Source organism: Macaca thibetana, chromosome 12, assembly GCF_024542745.1.
Source record: "Macaca thibetana thibetana isolate TM-01 chromosome 12, ASM2454274v1, whole genome shotgun sequence".
In the NCBI taxonomy this organism is placed as follows: Eukaryota; Metazoa; Chordata; class Mammalia; order Primates; family Cercopithecidae; genus Macaca; species Macaca thibetana.
The window spans coordinates 93,704,903-93,727,330 of record NC_065589.1 but is presented as its reverse complement, the minus strand read 5'-3'; the positions used below and the strand labels follow the sequence as shown (position 1 = coordinate 93,727,330).

The 22,428-nt window shown below is 39.2% G+C and overlaps 1 protein-coding gene across 3 annotated transcripts in view; it reads left to right on the top strand.

Moving 5' to 3' along the window:
* Positions 1-22,214, top strand: part of LYPD6B (LY6/PLAUR domain containing 6B) — a 182,415-nt gene extending 160,201 nt beyond the window's left edge. For all 3 annotated transcript variants that reach the window (XM_050752210.1, XM_050752208.1, XM_050752209.1), the window contains 4 exons: positions 12,116-12,267; positions 15,506-15,604; positions 19,822-19,952; positions 21,497-22,214. In XM_050752210.1, the coding sequence (XP_050608167.1) occupies positions 12,153-12,267; positions 15,506-15,604; positions 19,822-19,952; positions 21,497-21,661 (510 nt within the window). In that variant the 5' untranslated portion in view covers positions 12,116-12,152 and the 3' untranslated portion in view covers positions 21,662-22,214. The remainder of the gene's footprint in view (positions 1-12,115; positions 12,268-15,505; positions 15,605-19,821; positions 19,953-21,496) is intronic.
* The last annotated feature ends 214 nt before the right edge of the window (positions 22,215-22,428 follow it).

Below are 22,428 nucleotides of genomic sequence, written 5' to 3'. Positions count from 1 at the left end.
TAAAAGGGTACAGCCCAGAATATAGTATAGCCTCAGTGGGCTTCAACGCTATGTCCATACCAACATGTGCCCATCTGTCTGAGCCCTTTTATTAAAGTTTGAGAATCTTGCCCATCTCTCTCTGCTTATTTAACGATGTGCTTTAGTGATGGTAGAAGCAGAAAAAGCTAAATTTTTGAGAGGGTGGTGATATTTGGATGAAATTATAAAATATTCTTCAGCTAGATTTATCTTCTGGTATACTGCTCATTAATATTCTCGTTTTCTTACTAATGTCTTCCTTCTTACCCTGATTGGTTTGTAGCATAAATCTAGTTGTTGGTTTCCTACAACTTAATAGATCATAACAATTGCCCTTACACTTCATAGTAAAGAGGCTACCCTTTATTCATTGCAACATTGCCTGTAATACCTCTGCTAAAACAAGTCGTAATGCTTTGGTCCAGAGTGGCTCTTTTCCTGGTGTTTCTAGCCAAGATTCAAGGCTCAGTCAGGGTCATGGCAGAAACCACCTGGTATAAACAACCTGGCGTTATTTAAGAGAGTTAATAGAGGGACTGTTTACAATGATGTGGGCCAGATTTAGGGGTAGTAACAGATTCCAGAGTTAGCAACAGAGAAAATCATTTCCACTGTATTGTTTTATAGGCCTAGAAGACAGGAGAAAACAGTTGCCAGAATCCAGGAGATGGGAGCTGCAGAGTTGGCCCCCTGCTAGGATCTGTGGGACATGATGATAACCTGATGGGGAGGGAGTCAGGGGAATAAATGCCCAATCTCACTGTCTTTCCATCTTCCAATCTACCAGCACCTGCTATTGGCAAAACCAAACCAGCAGCCAGTGGAAGGGGAACCGTGTGAGCGTTCTTTAGCTCAGCTTCCCAGAGCACAGTGTAGGGTGGAGAGGGATAGAGGGTGTTTCTGGAGAAGCAAAGAGAGAAGCCAAGCAGAGTTCATTTCCCTTTCACCGACTGGGATAGCTTGGGAAGGTGGTGTGGTTGTAGTGTATTTCAGGCCCCACACAGTGTGTGTTGAATCACAGGCGAATGTACTAGACCATTGTTGAACAGACCTTCAGTTGCTGAAAATGGAGTTCTCATAATCTCCACGTGGGTAACTGAAAAGAGTGTTGTTAAAAGAGTGTCACAAAACTTAAAAGATTATTCACTTAAATAAACAATCAAAATAGAAATGGCAATTATGATGGTAAAAACGTGAAAAGTCATTTTTTAAAAATTCGCAATATTTGCAAGTGTATGAGGTCTGTGTTCACTTAGAGACCTTCAGCCCGTCTCCAAACATGGACTGGGCCTTCTCTGCCCAACCCATTGCTAAGCAAGGAAGGACAGTCTGTGTCCACAAGCAAACTCCAAGCTTTCTTCAGGCTAGAGAGTACCTCATGGGCTGGAGTCGGCATGGAAAGATTTGGTGAATGAAAAGTATTTGAACTGGACCTTCAAAGCAGGGTGGGGAGTGTGACACACACTTGAGGCAATAAAACAATGATACGAGTGAAAGCACAGAGCCTGTTGCTTTTTAAAACAAATGCTATTACAACTACTGCATGTTATTTATGAGTATAGGCAAATCATATAGATTTACTAGAAGGCTGATAAATGGAAACACTCCAGTGAGGCCTAAATATTGCTCTCACATGTATGCTAGAGTAGTTTTCTTAAAATTGGTCTTCAGAGGAATTTTACATTCTGCTGTCATATGTGCTCAGATAATCATAGAATTTGAGAGCTGAAAATATGTATATTGAATTTCAGTCTTAAATCTTGTCCGCTATCGTATGGCCTTAATAATATTGGCCTGTAATAGGAACACTTTTACACTGTTGATGGGATTGTAAACTAGTTCAACCATTATGGAAAACAGTATGGCGATTTCTCAAGGATCTAGAACTAGATGTACCATATGACCCAGCCATCCCATTACTGGGTATATACCCAAAGGATTATAAATCATGCTGCTATAAAGACACATGCACACGTATGTTTACTGCGGCACTATTCACAATAGCAAAGACTTGGAATCAACCCAAATGTCCATCAGTGACAGACTGGATTAAGAAAATGTGGCACATATACACCATGGAATACTATGCAGCCATAAAAAAGGATGAGTTTGTGTCCTTTGTAGGGACATGGATGCAGCTGGAAACCATCATTCTTAGCAAACTATCACAAGAACAGAAAACCAAACACCACATGTTCTCACTCATAGGTGGGAACTGAACAATGAGATCACTTGGACTCGGGAAGGGGAACATCACACACTGGGGCCTATCATGGGGAGGGGGGAGGGGGGAGGGATTGCATTGGGAGTTATACCTGATGTAAATGACGAGTTGATGGGTGCTGACGAGTTGATGGCTGCAGCACACCAACATGGCACAAGTATACATATGTAACAAACCTGCACATTATGCACATGTACCCTAGAACTCAAAGTATAATAATAAAAAAAAAGAAAAAAAATACAATTAAAAATAATAATAATAATAATAATATTTGCCTGTATGATCATCCATAGAGGAACAATAAATCTCTGCATTAAGCTTTCTAATTGATTTAATAATTTGACAAAAATGGAAATAGGTAGGGGCTTATTTTTTATTCTCCTTTAATTTCCACAAAACTCTCTGTAATATAGTTATGTGATATCTCCATTTTACTGATAGGGAAACAGACTCAGCGCAATCCAGTGATCACCTAGAGGCAGTAGATCCTAGACAGAGCTAGAATTTGCCCCCAGGCCTGAGCGCCTCCAAAGGCCGGTTTCTCCCCATTATACTAGTCAGCATTTACACTTGACTTTACCCTTGTGGGACCATGAACCATATCATGAATCATTTAATGTAGTTTTTCATGTTGCAATTAAAACACCATTTAATGTACATAATTTTTCAGTTTCCTCTGGGAATATGAAATTATGCACATATATATCTTTATCTATGTACAGTTCCTTCTGCTCCAAGTGGTAATAGTGGCAATTTATGGAGCAAGTGACACGCTGTAAACTTTGTTATATATGCAGAATGCAGAAATTTTTTATTAGGATTGCTTTTATAAGCTTGTCAGCTTCCAGAGAGTTCTTTGAATAATCTGTTCTGGATTTTGTGACTATGCAAAAGTCAGCATGATATTCTTTTGCCGTAGCATGCAGTTTATTGTTCATTTTTAAATGCCCTCCTGTTTCAAAATGATAGATATCAAAAAACATGTTCTTTACTTGGTTAATATATTTCTAGATGTAGATTCAAGAATGAAGTTGAGTGAGTGGGGGCTTTATAAACAATGGTCAGTGACATAAAACCCTGGGACGGAAGTAAAAAGATGGGACAGATGCCTAGTAACAATTCTGCATTGTGCAGCTCTCCCATTTAACCATGTGGGTGCTGAAGGCAGCTGAGATGATAGGGAATACTGTCCCTTAAACAGAGTTCTAGGGACAATTTTGCAATCTGGCACATAGTTCGTGCTTAAGCAATGAATACATTCAATAAAATATATGTATGTATGTATGTGTGTATGCACATATACACCTATCCAAACACACATATACAGAGAAATTTCTCAAGTGAGAAACACATCTGTATGAAAACTTTATTTTTACAATCATTTTTCTATGTCAGCTGAGGCTAAATGAAGTAAAAAAGCACTAGCCGTCACCTTACACACTGAGTGACGATGAATGCTAAATTTCCTCAACTGAGTGTCACGTATTAGACTGCATTTGTGGCATGATACACTCCTCTACTCAACCAGTGTCAAGTAATGGTCCTTTAGCCAGCTGCTGGACATTTCAGCCTCGATTTCTCTTAGGAGAGCTTTGATTGGTTATTAAAAGAAATGAATTTAGTAAAGAGAGCAGCTCTCCTGCAGAACTTCTGTCCAGCTATATCTTTCTCTCAAGTATAAAGACACTCCTCTTCCATAGAAAAGAAAAACAAATCTTTCATTTGTATACCTGATAGCAGAAGTAACTGTATAGAATTACCTTTCAATGTTATGTCCTTGGCTTTTTCAAAGAAATGGCCAGGCTGGGCACGGTGGCTCACACCTGTAATCCCAGCACTCTGGGAGGCCGAGGCAGGCAGATCACAAGGTCAAGAGATCGAGAACATCCTGGCCAACATGGTGAAACCCCTTCTTTACTAAAAATACAAAAATTAGCTGAGCATGGTGGCGTACACCTGTAGACCCAGCTACTCAGGAGGCTGAGGCAGGAGAATCGCTTGAACCCGGGAGGTGGAGGTTGCAGTGAGCCGAGATCGCACCACTACACTCAAGCCTGACGACAGAGTGAGACTCCGTCTCAAGAAAAATAAATAAATAACTAAATAGCCAAATGACGAAGGCATCTGGAGGTCCTCAAAACAAATTTCAGACATTATTCATATGTTGTTTGGTGCCCCCTATATTGTAATGGTATGACTCATTAATTAGAGAATTAAGTATCAGGAAGAATTATCTTTTCTCAAATAATGAGAATCAGTGTGTCCCATGTCTCCCCTGGCTTCTAGGAAGTGCAGAGGAAAGGGAAACCCACAGCTGAGTGCTTTGTTCCTAGAAGGGATTAGGATCTTTACTATCCTCTCATCCAATATGGCTTTTATTCAGTATTGTAAGAGCTTTAATGCATACATGACTGGGCATAAGCCTTCCAAAAATCATTTATGGAAGCAAACAGGGTAAAAATTATTCCACCCGTGTGAAGGAGACTCTCAAATTTCATCAACGCATTCTTACTAGGTTCCTACCATTTGTCCAAATAGTTGCATAAAATATGACAAGCCAGTCTTGACTCTTTTTAAGGGAGTTTCTAATTCCTAAACATCTAAGTTTTTGTTTGTTTGTTTGTTTGTTTATTTATTTATTTTTTTCTTGAGACAGAGTCTCACTCTGTCACCCAGCCTAGAGTGCAGTGGCATGACCTCGGCTCACTGCAACCTCCACTTCCCAGGTTCAAGTGATTCTCCTGTCTCAGCCTGCTGAGTAGCTGGGATTATAGGCACGTGCCACCACGCCAAGCTAATTTTTGTATTTTTTTAGTAAAGACGGGGTTTCACCATATTGGTCAGGCTGGTTTTGAACTCTTGACCTTGTGATTTGCCCACCTCGGCCTCCCAAAGTGCTGGGATTACAGGCATGAGCCACCATGCCTGGCTGCTCTTAAATTTTATCTATGTGGACCTCTTACCATGTTGCCTTTCTAATGTCATGAAAGGCTTCTCCAAAAAGGTATAAAATCCTGTCTGTGACGGAAATGTAGCTGAAGAGCTGTTACCTTAGAAGAGTCTTTTAGCTTTTTCTTAAAATTTGAATCACATTTAAAAAGATGTCTTTAAAATTGATTAGACTGTTTCTCCACCCAAATTATACACTTATGGGCCATGGATTAATTCATGATTAGATTTAAAATTGATTTGCATAATGAAATTATTTTAACATCGGTGCTGCTTTAGACATTCTCTTTGATCAGGTTGCATGTAGTAGAAAAAGCTCTGTTTTTGGCATTGCAAAATGTACACCTTTAAACTTAAAAAATGAGTTACTTGTTTCTCTGAGTTTATGATCCTGTGCTTGATGAGATTTTTTGTAAGTTTAGATTATTTAAAGCAGTACAGCAGGAATCTGAAATGTGATGGGACTGCTATATTACATTTATGACTGTATGGAATAACTAGAATTCTTCGTTAATCTCTTTCCATAAAAAGTATAGAATATTAGAAGTGGAAGGGACCTTGGCAGTCATTCATTCCAACTTTCCCTTGGTTGCAATAGAGAGAATTTCTAAATCTTCTTAAGAAATCAGTGCACAGAACTCAATCCTATTGACCAGGTTTACTCCAGCCAGTATGCAATGAAGCTGAACATTTATGCCACTTGATCTGATTTCTATTATGCTGCTAATAATGTCTAAAGCAAGGGTGAAGGAGGGAGAAATGGGGGAAGCAAGCACCTAAGATTTCTTGAACCGCACCTAAGTGAAATGTATTTTACTTATGTAATTGTGCTCAATCCACACCACAACTTAGAAGTTTCCTGCATGACTCTAAGACTCACTTTTCTTACTGGCAAATGGGCACAATATTTCTTAACTCTTTGGTCATCTGGTTGGTAAATGTAGAACCAGAATTTTCTTCTAGGTATTTCTGAACCTAAAGCTCATTGTTATTCCTCCTCTCAAAGATGATTGTATTAATTCTCGTCAGTCACATCTTACCAGTGGCTCATATTGACTTTGGTCCCAATAATTTTTGAGTACACAGGGACAGTGTGCTCAGTACAGTACCTGGTACAAATGCATGACTTTTAATTGCACTACTTTCAAGATCCAGACAAGCTATAATGATGGCTAAGCCTGAATCATGATTTTATTTTTCCCTATTGAATGTTGTTATCCAAGAGTAAAGTCTTGTGCTCGATAGAGAGCTAATATCGTCAGATTGAGATGATGGGGTTGATTGTAAGCTCAACTTCTCTCTCCTGTTCTGCTTCAGGCACATAGAATGCTAGATTAAATATATTAAAATTAAAATAATTCATATTTAAACTTGTGGGGGAAAACAACCCTCCATGTACCAGAAATAGAGAACGTATTGGCAAAGAGAAATTGAAGCTGTAGGAACTAGGTTCCCAATGCCCAGGGAAGGTTAGGAACTGAAGCCTCAGTTCCCCTGCAAGGAAGGGAGTGAGCACCTGGTCTTGACTAAGCCCCACCAGTGTTCTTCCTAAATTTAATGGAAAACAGCATGTCTCCAGTTGCCAACCTGGCCTAACAGCCAGAGGCAAGTAGCACAACCCTTGTTGTAAATGGTAAACTTTTCTGGCTAATTTCCCTTTGAAAGAAGAGTCTTTTTGTCTATTCCACTCTTTCTGAGTAAAATTTCAGCTTTCAGTTTGAATTTCCACTTTGCCTTCTATTCTTTTTACAAGGGAAGCCAGGCCTGTTAAAGATTGTCATTAAAGTGTCTTACTGTGAGATAAGTGGTGCTTGCAGGGAAGGTGTGAATGTGAGTGTTGATAGGCATGTTGGACTTAGTAGAGCTGTTCCCCTTACATTATCTATTTCATTTATTTTATTGGCAGCTGAAGTTGGCCTTGTGCTTGCTGACTCATTTTTAGCAATTGTGCAAGAAATGCCAGCATTTGCCACCTTTGTTTAGTCTCTTCTTTTTCAAATCACCTTTCATCATTTCTTTATCATCTTTGGACACCCTGCCAATTCTAAACAGCCCACCACTTTTGTCTAGCTTAGTAACTAAGGCAGTCTTTATAGGTCATAGCTAATGAGGTTGGCTCTATTCCATAAAGTATTTGCTGAGTATCTAGCATGCACTGAGCATGGCCTGGGGAATATAACAAAAAAATGTGGGTCATTTTCCTACCTCAAAAGAGTTTATGATGTCAAAGATGTGCTGCTTCCTGAAGACCCGATCAACTTTCTGTCTTTTCCCTGGAAGTGTAAAATGCCACGTGTTGGATGAGATGATTATCCAGGCTCAAACTTGGGAAATAGTCATGCTTCTGGACCAAGTGCCAGGTAAGTCCTTGATTCTGGTCAGTAATAGGCCAAAGTCTCAGGTGGGGCTTCCTAAATTTACAAGTCTGGCTACCTGCAATTCTCTGGAAGCCTGAGAGTCACCCATCCCTGCTGTATCCCTGTATATATGCCTTGCAGAAATCCCTTCCTTCTGGCAAGGAAGCACTCTGCATTCCGGAGCAAGTATTAATGTATCTTTCAAAGGGAGGACTCATAAAGCACAGGAAAGATCAGTACCATCGGTGAGGGATTTCTGACCAGGCCTACTATGTGGGAAAGATGGATGAAGGTAATAAGCTCTGTGTTGGGAAAAATGTTTTGAGCTACCCTTGAGTTCACGAAGTGGACCAGATACCTAATATATATGTGGAACTTTCTCTCTCAGTGTCAAAATATGAAAATGTCTAAGTCACAGGAAGCCAAATTATTATAGCCATATTCTGAAACAGCAAGAAGTTGCTCTTAACCATTATGTGGGTCTCTACAATCAGTTATGTGGATTCCTTTGAGATACTCCACCCAGAGGGAAAACATGTCTAGACACATAGTTTTGCAAATAACCTGAAGACGCTCATAGGCCACCTCTCTTCGCGTATGAAGAAGTAACACTGCTCTATGTGATGGCTTTGGAGAAAATAACCTGAATGACTTAATCTAATCCATATGAAAGATTTCTCCGCCTCTGGAGCAAAATATAAGCTCTCTTGTGACCTTGTTCTGCCACAAAGGCTGCAATGAAAGCCTACTCAGCAAAGTCTCAGCAGATAATTTTTAGTTCAGAGTCTCTGTGAAATGATTCTAAATGTAAAACAACTGTCAGCTACTAGAGTTAGTCATTTACTTTTTCATTATCCTAATGTGTTTGAGTTGTGAAAAATAAAACAGTCATGTTAACACAAACCTACACACTGAAGAATAGATAGAGATAGATATAAGTCCTCAGGAAGAAGCAGTAGATGGTAAGAGATTAGAAAACATGCTCTGGAAATAGAAGACATTTTTATTTAGTACTTTCCTCACTTGACAGGCAAAACTTTGGCAGTTTTGCAGAATTTTGATAGAATAAGTCTATGCTGTTTTAGTTAAAAATGGAAATGAAAATACATTTTGTCTATATGGAAGCAATTTTTTTTGGTATACTTCTCATTAGCTTTCAAGTTTAGCAGGCTAGGCTGTGCTATGTGGAAGTGTTTTGAGAGGATACTATGTTCTGAGAAGTGTGTTGGGATCATTACATATGTTGCCGCCAAACCACAGTTTCCTCACTTGTACAATGATAATGAAGCTAGGGTTCCTACGGTGCTATTTCGAAGGATAGAAAAACCAGAAAGAAGCCTAATCCTTGTGTTTGTTTTCAATCAGTTGTTTTTAAGTTGTCTGTCATTTATTCTTAGAGAGACTTTTGCAGTGTATCTGAATTCCATATTCCTCTATGTTCACTATCGTTTGTATCGCTTTGTTTCAGGAACTAGAGATAAGGCTAGGAATCTGGGACTAATTACTTGATAGAGAAAAAGCATTGTTGGCATTGTTCACGATTAGATGGTCTAAATTAAACAACTTCTTGATTTTGCTGGACTCAAAATTCTTGCCGTGGCAAGTAAGCATCTGTGTGATCTGGCCCTGCCGACTCCCTGACTGTCCAGTCCCCTACTTCTTCATGTTCCAGCCACACTGGCTGCTTTTTTTGAGTTCCCCCCATGAGGCAAGCTTCCTCCCATCTTAGGACCTTCGTTACTTTTCCCTTGATTCTTTACTTGGCTGATTCTTTCCCATCATTTAATTTACCTGTTCGAATGTCACCTACTCAGAGAGACACACTGGGTCCATTGTCTGTGTAAAGTAGCACCTTCTCTTCACTATCGTCTCGCCTTATTGTGTTTCTTTCATGAAACTTATGACTATCTGAAATTATGTTTTGCCCACATGTATTGCCTGTCTTCTCCCTCTAAAATGCAATTTGCATTAGAGTCAAGACCTTGTTGGGGAGTCAGTGATAACAATAACTTGTTATTTATTAGGTATCAATAACAACATGTTGAATGAATGAGTGGGCTTTTGTCTCACACTGAGATTACATGAGGAAAACCAAACTTTTTACTTGTGATACCAAACTGGGGATTTGTTCATAATAGTAAGTGCTTACTTAGTAAAAATTAGTAAAATTCCACGCATGTAACTAAGTACTTTACAGGCATTAATTTAATTCCCACAACCCTATGAAGTGGGTATTATTACTCCCATTTTATAGATGCAAAATTTTTGGTACAGGGAAGTTAAGGAGCTTGCACCAAATAGCAGTTTTGATTGCAGGTATTCGAGCCAATGCTCTTTACTGTTGAGTAGAAAGTGCTCAATAAATAGAGCTTTAACCATGCACTCAGCACATGTGCTCAGCTCAATGACTCAGTGCATGCGAACTATGTGCTTCGCTTCCTATGCACTGGGTCGTTCAGTCCTCGGTTCAAAACTATGAGGTAAGTACTATCCTATGCTTGTTCTAGAGATGAGGAAGCCAAGTCTTGGAAATTCAGCAACTTGTCCAAGGTCCCATAGTTGCTTAGTGGTGAAAAAGAGATTTGAATATAGACAACACGACACTGAAACCTATATCTTAGGCCTTCTCTCCATATTATAAGAACACTTGAGGATTGCTACTGGAACAGTCATTCTGAGACTGTGAAAAAGGGATTAATTAGTTTCCCCCACTCAAAGGGTCTCCACTGGTATAAAGAAGGGTACAATAATGACTATGGAATAGACCAATTCAGAGAAATAAATAGGAGAATCAGAATCTGTATCGGTACAACCACTTGACTGTAAGGGATAATATTTTTTGCTAACTGTCCATTTCTTCAGAAAGAGCATAAGAATAGAATTTAGAAATCCAATAACTGAAAGGCCAATCTTGGTTTCTAAAATGAACCAGGAAAGATTTATATATATTTTTATATATCACTAGGTATGATTATGTACATGAGCTAAAATGCAGGTAGAAAGTCTCGCTATTGTTTTTTGAAACATACTCACACAAGTTGTTGTTGTTGTTGTTTTATAACTCTGAGTACTTTCTTAGCAACTCAGTTCTATTAGTGGCAAACGCCATCAATAGGGATGATAGGATGTTATGGCTACATATTGTCTAATAACTTAGTTCCATCCCCATAGGCAGGCCTTATTAGCGACACATGCAAAATCAGTATACCCACAATAAGAGAAGAAAATTCCTAGAATCTGTGCATTATTGCTCTGGCTTCAAACAAAATGTGCATGTGAAGGATTATGCTTGTATATGCAGAGATCGAACTTTTTCCTTTGAAAAATTCCCTAAACCCATTGAAACTGGTTGATTCAGCAAGAAGGAGTTCAGCCAATATTATTGAACTCTAGTATTCCAGTATTTTCACAGAACTTTTATGATGAGTTCTTTTATGTACACAATCCTATGTGATCCCTTCTGAACCTACATTTGATGCTCACATTTACCTACATATGTGGGCAGTGTAGGTATTATTAAGCCACTTCACAGATGAGGAAATTAAGGTTAATAGAGTTTAAAGAGCTTGCCCAAGGTCAGGCAGCTAATAAATAGCAGAGCCAGCACCTGAACCAAAGTCTTTGTGTTCCCAGTTAACATACTTTTTCTGCTGCCCACAGCTCCCCCTTGTCAAAGGAAACCTGTCAGTGGTGACATTATAAATATTCTTGCTACCAGGTCTGCCTCTAGGGGAGCAGAGCCAGGGGGCTTAAGATGTCATAGCTTTTACTCAGTGCTATGTACACGTCTGTCATTTTGTTGGGATTTTCCCCTGCCTACTTAAAGTCTATAAACACGGTGAGTAGTATTTGTGGACCAGGACTAACATTATATGGTTGTCAGTTTTTCAGACAACTTTTATTCTGTTTCCTCTAGAACCTCCTGGCAGCTTCTTGTGCCCAGGGTGACAGAAACAGGAGGGGCTGGCAGTTCACAGCGACTCTTGTCTCTCTTCTTACTATCAGTGTGCTCTGAGATCTAGCAGAGATTTTATTTCTCAGACTCCTTGTCCTTTCCCCTGCCGTCCTTCTCACTGCTCCCACTTTTATTGTTTCTTCCAGGTTTTGAAAGACTTGCAAAATTTATCAAATGTAAATGTTGACTCAAGGAATAGAACTGACAGATAGGTGGTCCAGTGACTTTGGCTCAACATGCCTCAGAACCACGGTTGATTTAAGAAATCCGGTGATTCAGCACAGAGGAAACCAGCTAGCCGCAGGCACTGATGGAATGGGGTGCAGCCAGGCCAGCTCTGCCTGCTTGTCCTTTCTGAACTCAAAAGGCCATCGTGTGTGCTGCTAAAGCCTACCTGGCTAGTGCAGTGGCCTGACCAGTAGAAGGAGGTCATTACTCACCTTTCATCTGATCAAAAACAATGCAATTTACTCACAGGTCCTGGCCCTACAGAACAGGTTAGATGGTTGGATATATTTGAATAATGGAGCTTTCCAAACAGAAGCAAAACAAACACCCACTGATGTGTAAAATATAAAGAAACTGAACCAGTGTGTCTTTTCACCGTAGATAGAAGAGTTTGGACCGCCCAGCACACAAGGTCAGCATGCTGCTCCTCTGTCACGCTCTCGCTATAGCTGTTGTCCAGATCGTTATCTTCTCAGAAAGCTGGGCATTTGCCAAGAACATCAACTTCTATAATGTGAGGCCTCCTCTCGACCGTAAGTAGTGGTGGTTGCCATCCTAGTTCGTGGCTGTGGGGTCAGAGTGTTCATATGAAGCCCTCTTTTCCATTTATTGTAACTTCGTCTTTCCCAGAACATTTGGTTTATCCCTAGAATAAAACAGAAAGTCTCCATTACTTCTATGGGTAAGCGTATGGTAAGTGAAAGTTTCTCCATTTCTTAAAATGGTCTGGCTTCCTGCTGAGGTTTTAATAGCATTCTTGTTTTAAAAAACACTTTTGGGGCCAGGCGCAGTGGCTGACGCCTGTAATCCCAGCACTTTGGGAGGCCAAGGCAGGCGGGTCACGAGGTCAGGAGATCAAAACCATCCTGGCTAACACGGTGAAACCCCGTCTCTACTGAAAAATACAAAAAATTAGCCGGGCATGGTGGCGGGCGCCTGTAGTCCCAGCTACTCGGGAGGCTGAGGCAGGAGAATGGCGTGAACCCCGGAGGCGGAGCTTGCAGTGAGCCGAGATCCGGCCACTGCACTCCAGCCTGGGTGACAGAGCGAGACTGCGTCTCAAAAAAAAAAAAAAAAGAACTCGCACACACTTCTGAAACACCATTCCTAATCATGGCCTAGTAGAGGAAATTCATTGTTCTTTGTGTCTTCCCTGGAGAAGGAAATTGGCTGTTGAATGTTTCTGCATAAATGATCTATTAATCTTTTCAAATGGCCATTAAGGATTTTGAAAACAGATTTATTTGTTTGAAATTTGGAAGAAAATATCACCTGGATTTTCATTACTACCACGCATAATCACCATTAGCAAAGGTTACATAAGACTCAACTTTCCCACTAATAGTTTAAAAATAGGCAAATATTAGTGTATATCATCTACAGGACATATATGTTAATACATTTTACATACATATGTATAGATACGTGTTTGTATACATATGTCATTAACCCTCCTTTCTTTTTAGACAAGTAAAACTTCTTTGATGTACTTTATTAAAGAGTGATTCTTATAAATAAAAAATTATTTGGTATACATGTGAGTGCCTGTAGTTCCCATGCCTGGAAGAGTATCAGAATCATTATGAAAGGATTTTGAACTGCATATCCCTAATCACTTCTCCAGAGATTTAATAGTCAAGAGGGTGAGATGCAGAATATATTTATTTCTTTTTTTCCCTGCTTTTCTTTTTTAAGAAGCTCTCCTGATACTGTTGATACATGGTCAGGTGTGAGAACCCCCTCTTCTTATACTACTCCTAAATGAGATCTATATCATTACTGTTCTTTACTTTGTGTTTTATTATTTGGGATGGTTATCTCTGTGTGTGTGCATATATACACATGTATACTATACATGTACATATACATACATATACTACACATATACACCTTGAACTACCGTTATACATTCCTAAATTGGTAATAATTATATACTGATAACTGAAAGACATGGCACAGACATCATTTTCATAGACCCTAACTTCTCTACAAAGTTTGAAATTTTTAAGCTTAGTACAATTTTATGATGAGAAAAAAAATAATTTTAAAAAAGAAAAAAAGTAATACATGTTCATTATAGAAAATTGCAGAGACAGAAAACATATAGAAGAAAATAAAATTTATTCATGACCTCAAGATTCAAAGGAGTTTCTCTTTTGGAATATTTTCCTTCCAGTGCTTTTTCTATGTATGTGTATTTACATATGTGATATACTGAGATGGTACAAATTTAGTTTTACACAGTTTTTCCTCTCTTTATACATATTTTGAATATTTTCCAATGTCTTTGAAGATAGTTTAATGTCTTCTACATTAAAAAAAAATCATAAGGCTGGTCTGTAGCTTATTTCACTATTCCCCCACACTTTATATCAGAAAGAAAAATAAATCACAAGCAACCTAAATGTTAAATAATTCTTCACTGATTATCTTTTTAAATGCACTTTCTCTTCAGTTGGCTAATGACCTTAGAATAGATTTCCTGGAATTGGAATTACTAAATCAAAAAGGTTGTGCCAATTTATACTTTAACCATTTAGCTACCAGCATTGAATATTAGTATTTTTTAACTGTACTGATTTAATTGGTGAAAATGGATGTCATTATTTATTTATTTACCTAATACACTTTCAAACGTAGGCAAAACCAAAATATATCCTCAGTATTTAACTTCTTGTCCTCCAAACTTTAGCTTTTGATATTTTGTTCTTGTTTTATGCTACCATACATATCCTCCCCTTTATCTGAAATTCCCACTGCTTTCTGATTTTCACCCCAACTTCTAGTTATATTACTAGGATGGTTACCGTCTTACTAATAGAACGAAGAGGATGAAACGGTGTCTTTGTCTTACAAAAATGGGAGAATTGAAAGTTGTACACAGGGTCCTATACCTTGTCTATACAGAAATGTCAAATTATTTTAGTTTTTTCTTCTTGTTCACTAAAGTTTCAAGATACAAGAAGGCAAAAAAAAAAAAAAAAAAAAAAAAAAAAGGTGTAAAGACAAGTTGCTCTCAGTCCAGACTGCCAGCAACTCAGAAATCCTTCTTTCCATAACAAACTAGTCTAATGATAAGGGCTTAAGAATTACTATCATCCTCATATTAAATGTTATATTCCTGGCCAAGGTCTAATGTTGTGATAATTGGCATATTGTCAGATGAGATTACTTGTTTGAGGTTAAATGTAGCTGTATTGGAAGTGCATATGGACAGAAACCAGCATGATCTGATGTGCTAGAGACTACAAGGTATTTGCTTGCAACCCCCCATTTAATCATTATACTTCTGCAAGTCATGAGCATCTTCATTATTAATATAAATATTATTATAGCTTAGAATTTTAAAAATCACACAACTAATCCGTGGGAAGAACAGAATTCAAACTCAGGTTAATCTGACTCCAGTTCTTTTCAGGGATGACACATGTGTTCCAATACCTCTCCCACCCTCATTCACCCCCTCAGCCCCTACTTATTCCCAAATTATAAATGATAATAGAACAATACTATGCATCTTTCAAAGTAGCTGTGGGACCACTTTCATTACTCTATAGTGGCAATTCTTAGAAGACATTTAAACAAAAGGGAATAAAGAAAAGTCCCCAAAAGCCTGATGGGTAAATCTAGCTCTCTAGAAACAGAAATTTTAAGGATGAAAGCTTGTAAGTTTTGTTTCATCTGTTAAAGTTGCTAATTTTGTGCCATATTTGATGTTTGAAATTTTTGTCTTCTGTAACTTACTGTTTCACTTTGCTTTTTTCTTTAAAGCTACACCATTTCCAAATAGCTTCAAGTGCTTTACTTGTGAAAATGCAGGGGATAATTATAACTGCAATAGATGGGCAGAAGACAAATGGTGTCCACAAAGTAAGTGTACTGAGTTTGGAAGACTTCTGTGATCTCATTTCTTTTGAATCTCTCCCGATTTGATGATGTTCTTTAGGAATCAGATGTATTTTTTTCTGAGACTATCCGAACATCAGACTATATTGAGAGTTCTTGGAAACCGGTGTCAAAGCCTCAAATTGAAGTTGAGTACCTTAAGAAAGAATTTCTTAAATGTTATTTACCAGGGAGAACACATAGACCACAATATTGATTAAGTCATTCTCAGAATTTCAGAAATACCTGATTATACGTCTAGAAAAGTCATACTTACCATCTCAAAACAAAGGATGATTTCTGTACTCTTTAGATACATTGATATTTGGGAAACTCATTCATTCATTTAACAAACTTTCAAGTATCTTTTTAGTTTGTTTAGTTTACTGATATATCCCAGTGCCTAATCCAGTGCCTGGCCCATGTTTTCTCAGTAAATATTTGCTGACAGAATGAATGAAAGTCTCTGAATAGATAGTCAGGGAAATCTTCTCTGAGAACTGTACCTTAGAACTAAGACCTGAGTGACCACAGCAAGCTGCCATGTGGAGATCTGTAGGAAGAACATACCGGGAAGAGGGAATCGCAAATGCAGAGTTTTCAAGGTTGATAGTTGGCCTCTTCAATGAACAGGAAGGAGACTGGCTGCAGAGGCTTAGTGGGAGATGGAGGAAGGATCTGAGAGGGAAGCAAGGGCCAGGACATGCAAGAGCTTCTTTTTTCTGATAGTTTGGATTTTATTGTAAAGGTGATGAGAAGGCGGTAGGGAGTTTTAAGCTAGGGAGTACACAGCAGTTGTGTTCCAAAATATTGCTCTGGCTGCTGTGTGGAGAATGGAGGGTTGGGGACAAGAGTAGAAGGGACCACCAAATGACGACTCTTGTCTTCAGACAGAAGATGAGAATTTGGACTAGGTTGGTAGGAGCAGAGGAGGTGGGGAGGTGAATGATTGAATGCATATGAACTTGGAAGTAAAGCAGGCAGAATGTGCTGATGGATGAATTGAAATGCTAAAACCCTACTTATGAGGAGATTGGGTTGTTCAGATTTTAGAATGTACTGTGTTTTAGGTTTTTCAGATATAAAAAGCCAAGAAAAACAAACTCCTATGGAATTGGAGATAACTAGTTTTGGTCTCCTGTTACCAGGAATCTTTTGGAAATTCCAATAACACATTATAGCAGTGGCATAGCCTTATCTCTTCCAGTTAAAACCAATGTGTGGAGTCAATAAATACTACACACTGGAGACCTCTACTATGCCTGAGAATCTTATGCCATAAATTAGCACAAATGGCTGTGACATCCATATGGACAGTGTTTTTTGTTATTTATTTTCAAGAATAATTAATTACCAAAATATGTTTTTCTTGGGGTTCTTTTACATTTCTGTCAAGGGACCGTCCTTAAGTTGTGTGTGTGCTTATGAGTGTATGTGCATGCGTGATTATATATATTTGGGGATTTATTTCTACATTTTCAACAGAAATTTATCTTTATTTCAAAGTTTTCAAGGTTTGTTGATGCTTCTCTTTACTACTTTGTTTCAGAGAGTATCATCCTTTAACAATTTGCTTTAAGTTGCCTTGAAAACTGCGCAGCAAGGGTTAGAACAGTAGTAAACTGCGGCACTGATGACCAGCCTATTAGGCCTTATCTTCATAGATCATGCTATTGTTTTGAATTGTACCAAAACACTGTTCCTACTAAGTCTGTGCATAATGCTCCAATTTGTCATTAGTTAACCAAAGCCATTTTAGCATGCAGGCAAAGATTGTGTGGCTGTTTCTGGGTTTTAGGATTTCTTCTCTGTTGAAACATGGCTGAACCAAAGGAGAAGCTGCAGCTTTCCATCACCAAGAAAACATCAGAGATGGGAAGGGTGGAAGAGAGTCAGCTCTGCTGCATCCACCTGAGAGGCTGACTCTTAATGGGCTCAATACGGAATGGCCCTGCATTCCAGCATGGCACGACAGGACCATTCTTGACTATAGGCCAGGCAGGTCCCAAAGACACTAACCACCTGGAATTCTAATTGAGGGTGTAACTTCTTACTTTTCACTCTGTCATTTCAGGGAGTGATAGTCAACCATTTCTGGGGGCAAATAGGCCTACAGCTATTGTTCTTTGTCATCTCAGGTTTCCTTTTCACTTTACAGTTTCATTTCTGTGGTCTGTCGGGGTTGTTAAAAGAAGTTCTCTGTGTAACAGGCTATGACAAGAATGACATTTCTTGTTTTATTTACCCTGGCTTTTATGCTGACTTTTTAGGGCTGCCTTAGCATATGTGCCATTCTGTATGAACACATGCAGCTACCAGTTTTCGATTCTTCTTTGTTTGGAATAGAAATTGAAATGTCTTCTCCAGAACTTTTAGCGGCTCCCTTTCCTTTTGAATCTGGAAGTCAGCTACTGTTGTAGGGCACTCTACATTATATCACTGTATTAGTCTGTTCTTGCATTGCTATAAAGAAACACCTGAGACTGGGTCATTTATAAAGAAAAGAGCTTTAATTGGCTTACGGTTCCATAGGCTGTATAGGAAGCCTGATGCTGGCATCTTCTTGGCTTCTGGGGAGGGCTCAGGAAACTTACAATCATGGCAAGAAAGCAAAGGGGGAATGAGGCATCTCACATGGTGGTTGTAGCAGCAAGAAAGAGAGCGGGGAGCTGCTACACAGTTTTAGACAAGCAGATCTCATGAGAACTCACTATCACAAGAACAGCACTAAGGGGATGGCACTAAAACATTCATGAAGGATCCGCCCCCATGATTTAATCACCTCCCTTCTCCAACACTGGGGCTCACAGTTTGATATGAAGTTTGGATGGGGACACAGATTCAAACCATATCAATTGCCACGTGGTTTAATATTAAGTATACTGAGGAGTAGAATAATGTTCTGGTTAAGAGTGCAAGCCCTAGAAAACCTCCTGGGTTAGAATCCTACTCTTCACCATTTTCTTTCTATGTGACCATAAGCAAGAAATTGTCCTCAATTTACTGTAAAATGAGGCTGTTAATGTGACTTACCTTAAGGCTTATGGTAAGGATTGAATGCTTGAACACAAGTTAGAGGAGTACCTGGCTGATGGTGCACACTCAATACGGGCTTGCTACTGTTCGTATTATGTAAAGCTTACCACCACTCTATCAAAGCACCAAGACACTTATTATCTATCATCATTTTCCTAAAACCAAAAAAAAAAAAAATGAGCTCAGAAGATCTAACATGACTTGCTCACCTATGACAGAGGCAGTTCCATAAGCCCAATCTTCTCAACTTTAGTCCAATTTTTTCCCATTCTATGGCATTGCTGTTGTAGTCTCTGATCAATAAACTAAGAAGCATTTCATTGGCCTCCGGTATAAAAGAGACACAGAACCAAAGAATAATGTCCTAGGATATTGAATGAAACTTCTCGAAAGAACCCTAAGTAATAAAATGTGAGTGGCATAAAACCTTAAGGATAATTCTGGGTAGAAATGAGGTACTGTAGCTATACTAAGCAGGAGGTGGTGAGTGGGAAACAGGGAAAGTAAGAGTTAATTAAAGAGGAGGAGAGAAATGGAAATACATTGATGAGAAAAGTCTAACATATTGGTAGGATTAAAACCAGAATAGAAATTATTAGGTTGGTACAAAATTAATTGCAGTGTTTGCAATTAACAGATGAGTGAAAAAGGTGATCGTGATGTGTAATTCAAAGCACCTGCTTTTCACCCCAGCTCACCACATGGCCTATTAATATATAAGAGAAAAATGATGAATAATGAAACAAGTGTTCTGCCCCATTGCATTTTACCTTCACAATTTTCATTTTATTTTAGATTTCGAGAACGTGCTTCAGAGGGAGAGAAAAAGAAAGGGCCAGAGACATAAATATTTTCATATCAAATGAGCAGACCCATGGTTTGATAAAATAAATGCTTTCAGTTTTTCCTCAGCTCTAACCGAAACCACAGGATGAGTGCCCGTTTACATTCATTTTCAAAACACGCACATGCTTCAGAAGCTGGTGTCTTGAAAAATATCTCCTAGAAACTTCAGAGTTCACTGCTATGAAATATCTTGCCTAGAAACCCCAGGACTGGCCTGAATTTGAGTCCTTTCTGCATTAATTGTTGAGCGATCTCTTTTGTAATGTGGATAATGAAATTACCTTGTTTCTCGGTTTTGTTTTTTGTTTCCTCTTCCCTAGACACACAGTACTGTTTGACAGTTCATCACTTTACCAGCCATGGAAGAAGCACATCCATCACTAAAAAGTGCGCCTCCAGAAGTGAATGTCATTTTGTCGGTTGCCACCACAGCCGAGATTCTGAACATACGGTAAGGATTGTGTGTGTGTGTTATTGTCTAAACTTTCATGCTAGTAACGTAAGTCGTAGATCAAAGGAGAGGCAGGAAGGATAGTAAAATGTTGACCATGTTTGCATTTTGAGGAAAGACTCCATACAAAGATAAAATACAGACCAAAGAACAGTTGGACTTTCTGTCCTTCAAAAAGAAATAATGTTACTATAAACAAGCGGCATTCCCCAGACTCCAGAGCTAGACCCTAGACCTCAGACTGTGGGTGAATGATGTAAGGCCAACTCTGGTGACCTGAGAGCAAACTATCCACAAGAAAATGGCAACGCCTGCTCTGCTCTATTGATGGCCAGGAGTCCCCAAGAACACTGCAAAGGGACACTGGAAGGTGACAAGAGGACTATGGTGACAGTTTTTATGAAGGAAACCTTGTCTTATCCGCTGCTTCTGCTTAGATGAGGAAGGGAGTCTGAAGGATTAGCCTCAGTTTAATATGATGAACTGTAGGTACCTTTTAGATCAATTGATCACTGTAACGTTCTCATTCTATCATTCTAAATGAGCATTTCACTCCTTTATATGCCTGGAATTCTGAAATGCTTAAGAAAGAATTACTTGAAAGTATGTTCATTTCATGAGGTTTTAGAATTTGATTTACCCTGTAAGTACAGAAAATGATTCTTAAATCAGTGGCTTTTAGCTCTAGCTACACAAGAATCACCTGGGTAGCTTTTACACGCTCTGCTTGTTGTTGAGGGATGTGGGCCGGCAGGCTTTCCACACCAGTTGAAATGGAACCTCAGAGTAGGGTCCTGGGTGTCAGGATCTTTTTAAAAAGTTCCCCAAGGTGATTCTGATGTGCAGCCAGGGTTGAGAACGACTGATATGGATGCCTAAAATTGATGCCTTTATCATACCTAGTCATCCTGGAAGCCTCTATGAATGGCTGGGTTTATCAGGTTGAGGCATTGTACCTGGCAAGGTTTGGTATTACCTGAAAACATCCCCTGAAAACACCTGTTAGGGACAAGCCTTTTTTTTTTTTTTTTTTCTTACACCACTCAGCAACCATAATTAGCAAACCATTGTTGCTGTAATGATAAGAATCAGGTGTTAGCATAGACAATACAGAGTCATTATTATCCCCTAACAAGTAGCACTAGGAAAGAAAATCAATGACTAATCTCAAAGGTTCCTAGCTTTCATTTTTGTCTGAGTGTTTTCCCTTACAAACCTTTAGAAGATTTGTGGATTCAATCAAGCACTCTTATTCAGTTTCTCTTCCTCTTTGCCTTGCTAACGCTTGGGTTGGGTTTGATGCAGATAAATCACAGTTAGGATAAAAGACTTTCAGCATGGTTTTTCCCTTCCATTCCATTGGCATTCGTGGGGGAAGGGTACCCAAGAGCCTAGATGATACAAAATTGGATAACCAACTCCAGTTGTCTGTCTTCAGCTAGAGCTGAAGAAGCCTTTCTTTTATCTTTCTTTCTTTTTCTTTCTTTTGCCTCTTCCCTCTTCTTCCTATTATTCACTGTCCTTTCCTCTCCTTTTTGTAACAGGAGTGTAGGTCTTGCTGTGAAGGAATGATCTGCAATGTAGAATTACCCACCAATCACAGTAATGCAGTGTTTGCCATAATGCACGCTCAGAGAACATCTGGCAGCAGTGCCCCCACACCCTACCTACCAGTGCTCGCCTGGGTCTTTGTGCTTCCATTACTGTGATGCCACCATTCCTAGGAGAGGCAGAGACCAGCCTCTAAAGCACAAGCCAAAAACTGTGTGAACAGCGAACTTTGGAGTGAAGATCAATCTTGCACTTGGTGAAGAGTGCACATTGGACCCCAAGGCGAAAGCCAGTGGTTTGCTTTGATAAAATGTTCCCACATGAGGCCACAGGACTGAGAATGGGAATTTGGCAGGGCCTGAGAAGATGGTCTGACTTCCAGGCTTCCTGGTCAAAGAGAGCTACGTTTGGTCAGTTCTGCAGAGTGGATCCTGGCAACTAGTCCCACCTGATTAGGCCTTTAGCTGAAAGAATTTCTTGACCTCCTCGACTGCCTCAGAGGCTGCCAGGTCAAACCCTCTTGTTTATATGATTAGCTCAGAGCGTCTCTATGAAATCTAGCCCTTCCCCTCACGAGAAAGCAGTTTTCCCCACCAACAGACTAGTGCATGAGAAAGGCAACTGCCACGAAGAAAACTTCCAGTTGAAGTAACATGAAATCTATTTGCTAATTGTGGGGGGAAATAAAGCTTTTAAATTATACAATGTAAATGCATGCTTGTGTGTTTCTTGACTGATGTGGAGACCTCTGGTGAAACAGTTACCAGGACCATAAAATAGGTCACTGACATTTGTGTCCATGCACCGTTGGTGATATGTGTTAAACTATAAAATTCTATGCTAAAGCTACTTAGCTTTTATCTTTTGGGGGAGAGATGCATTTTAGGATGCTAATACAAACTCAGTGACCTGAGAATATCTGGGA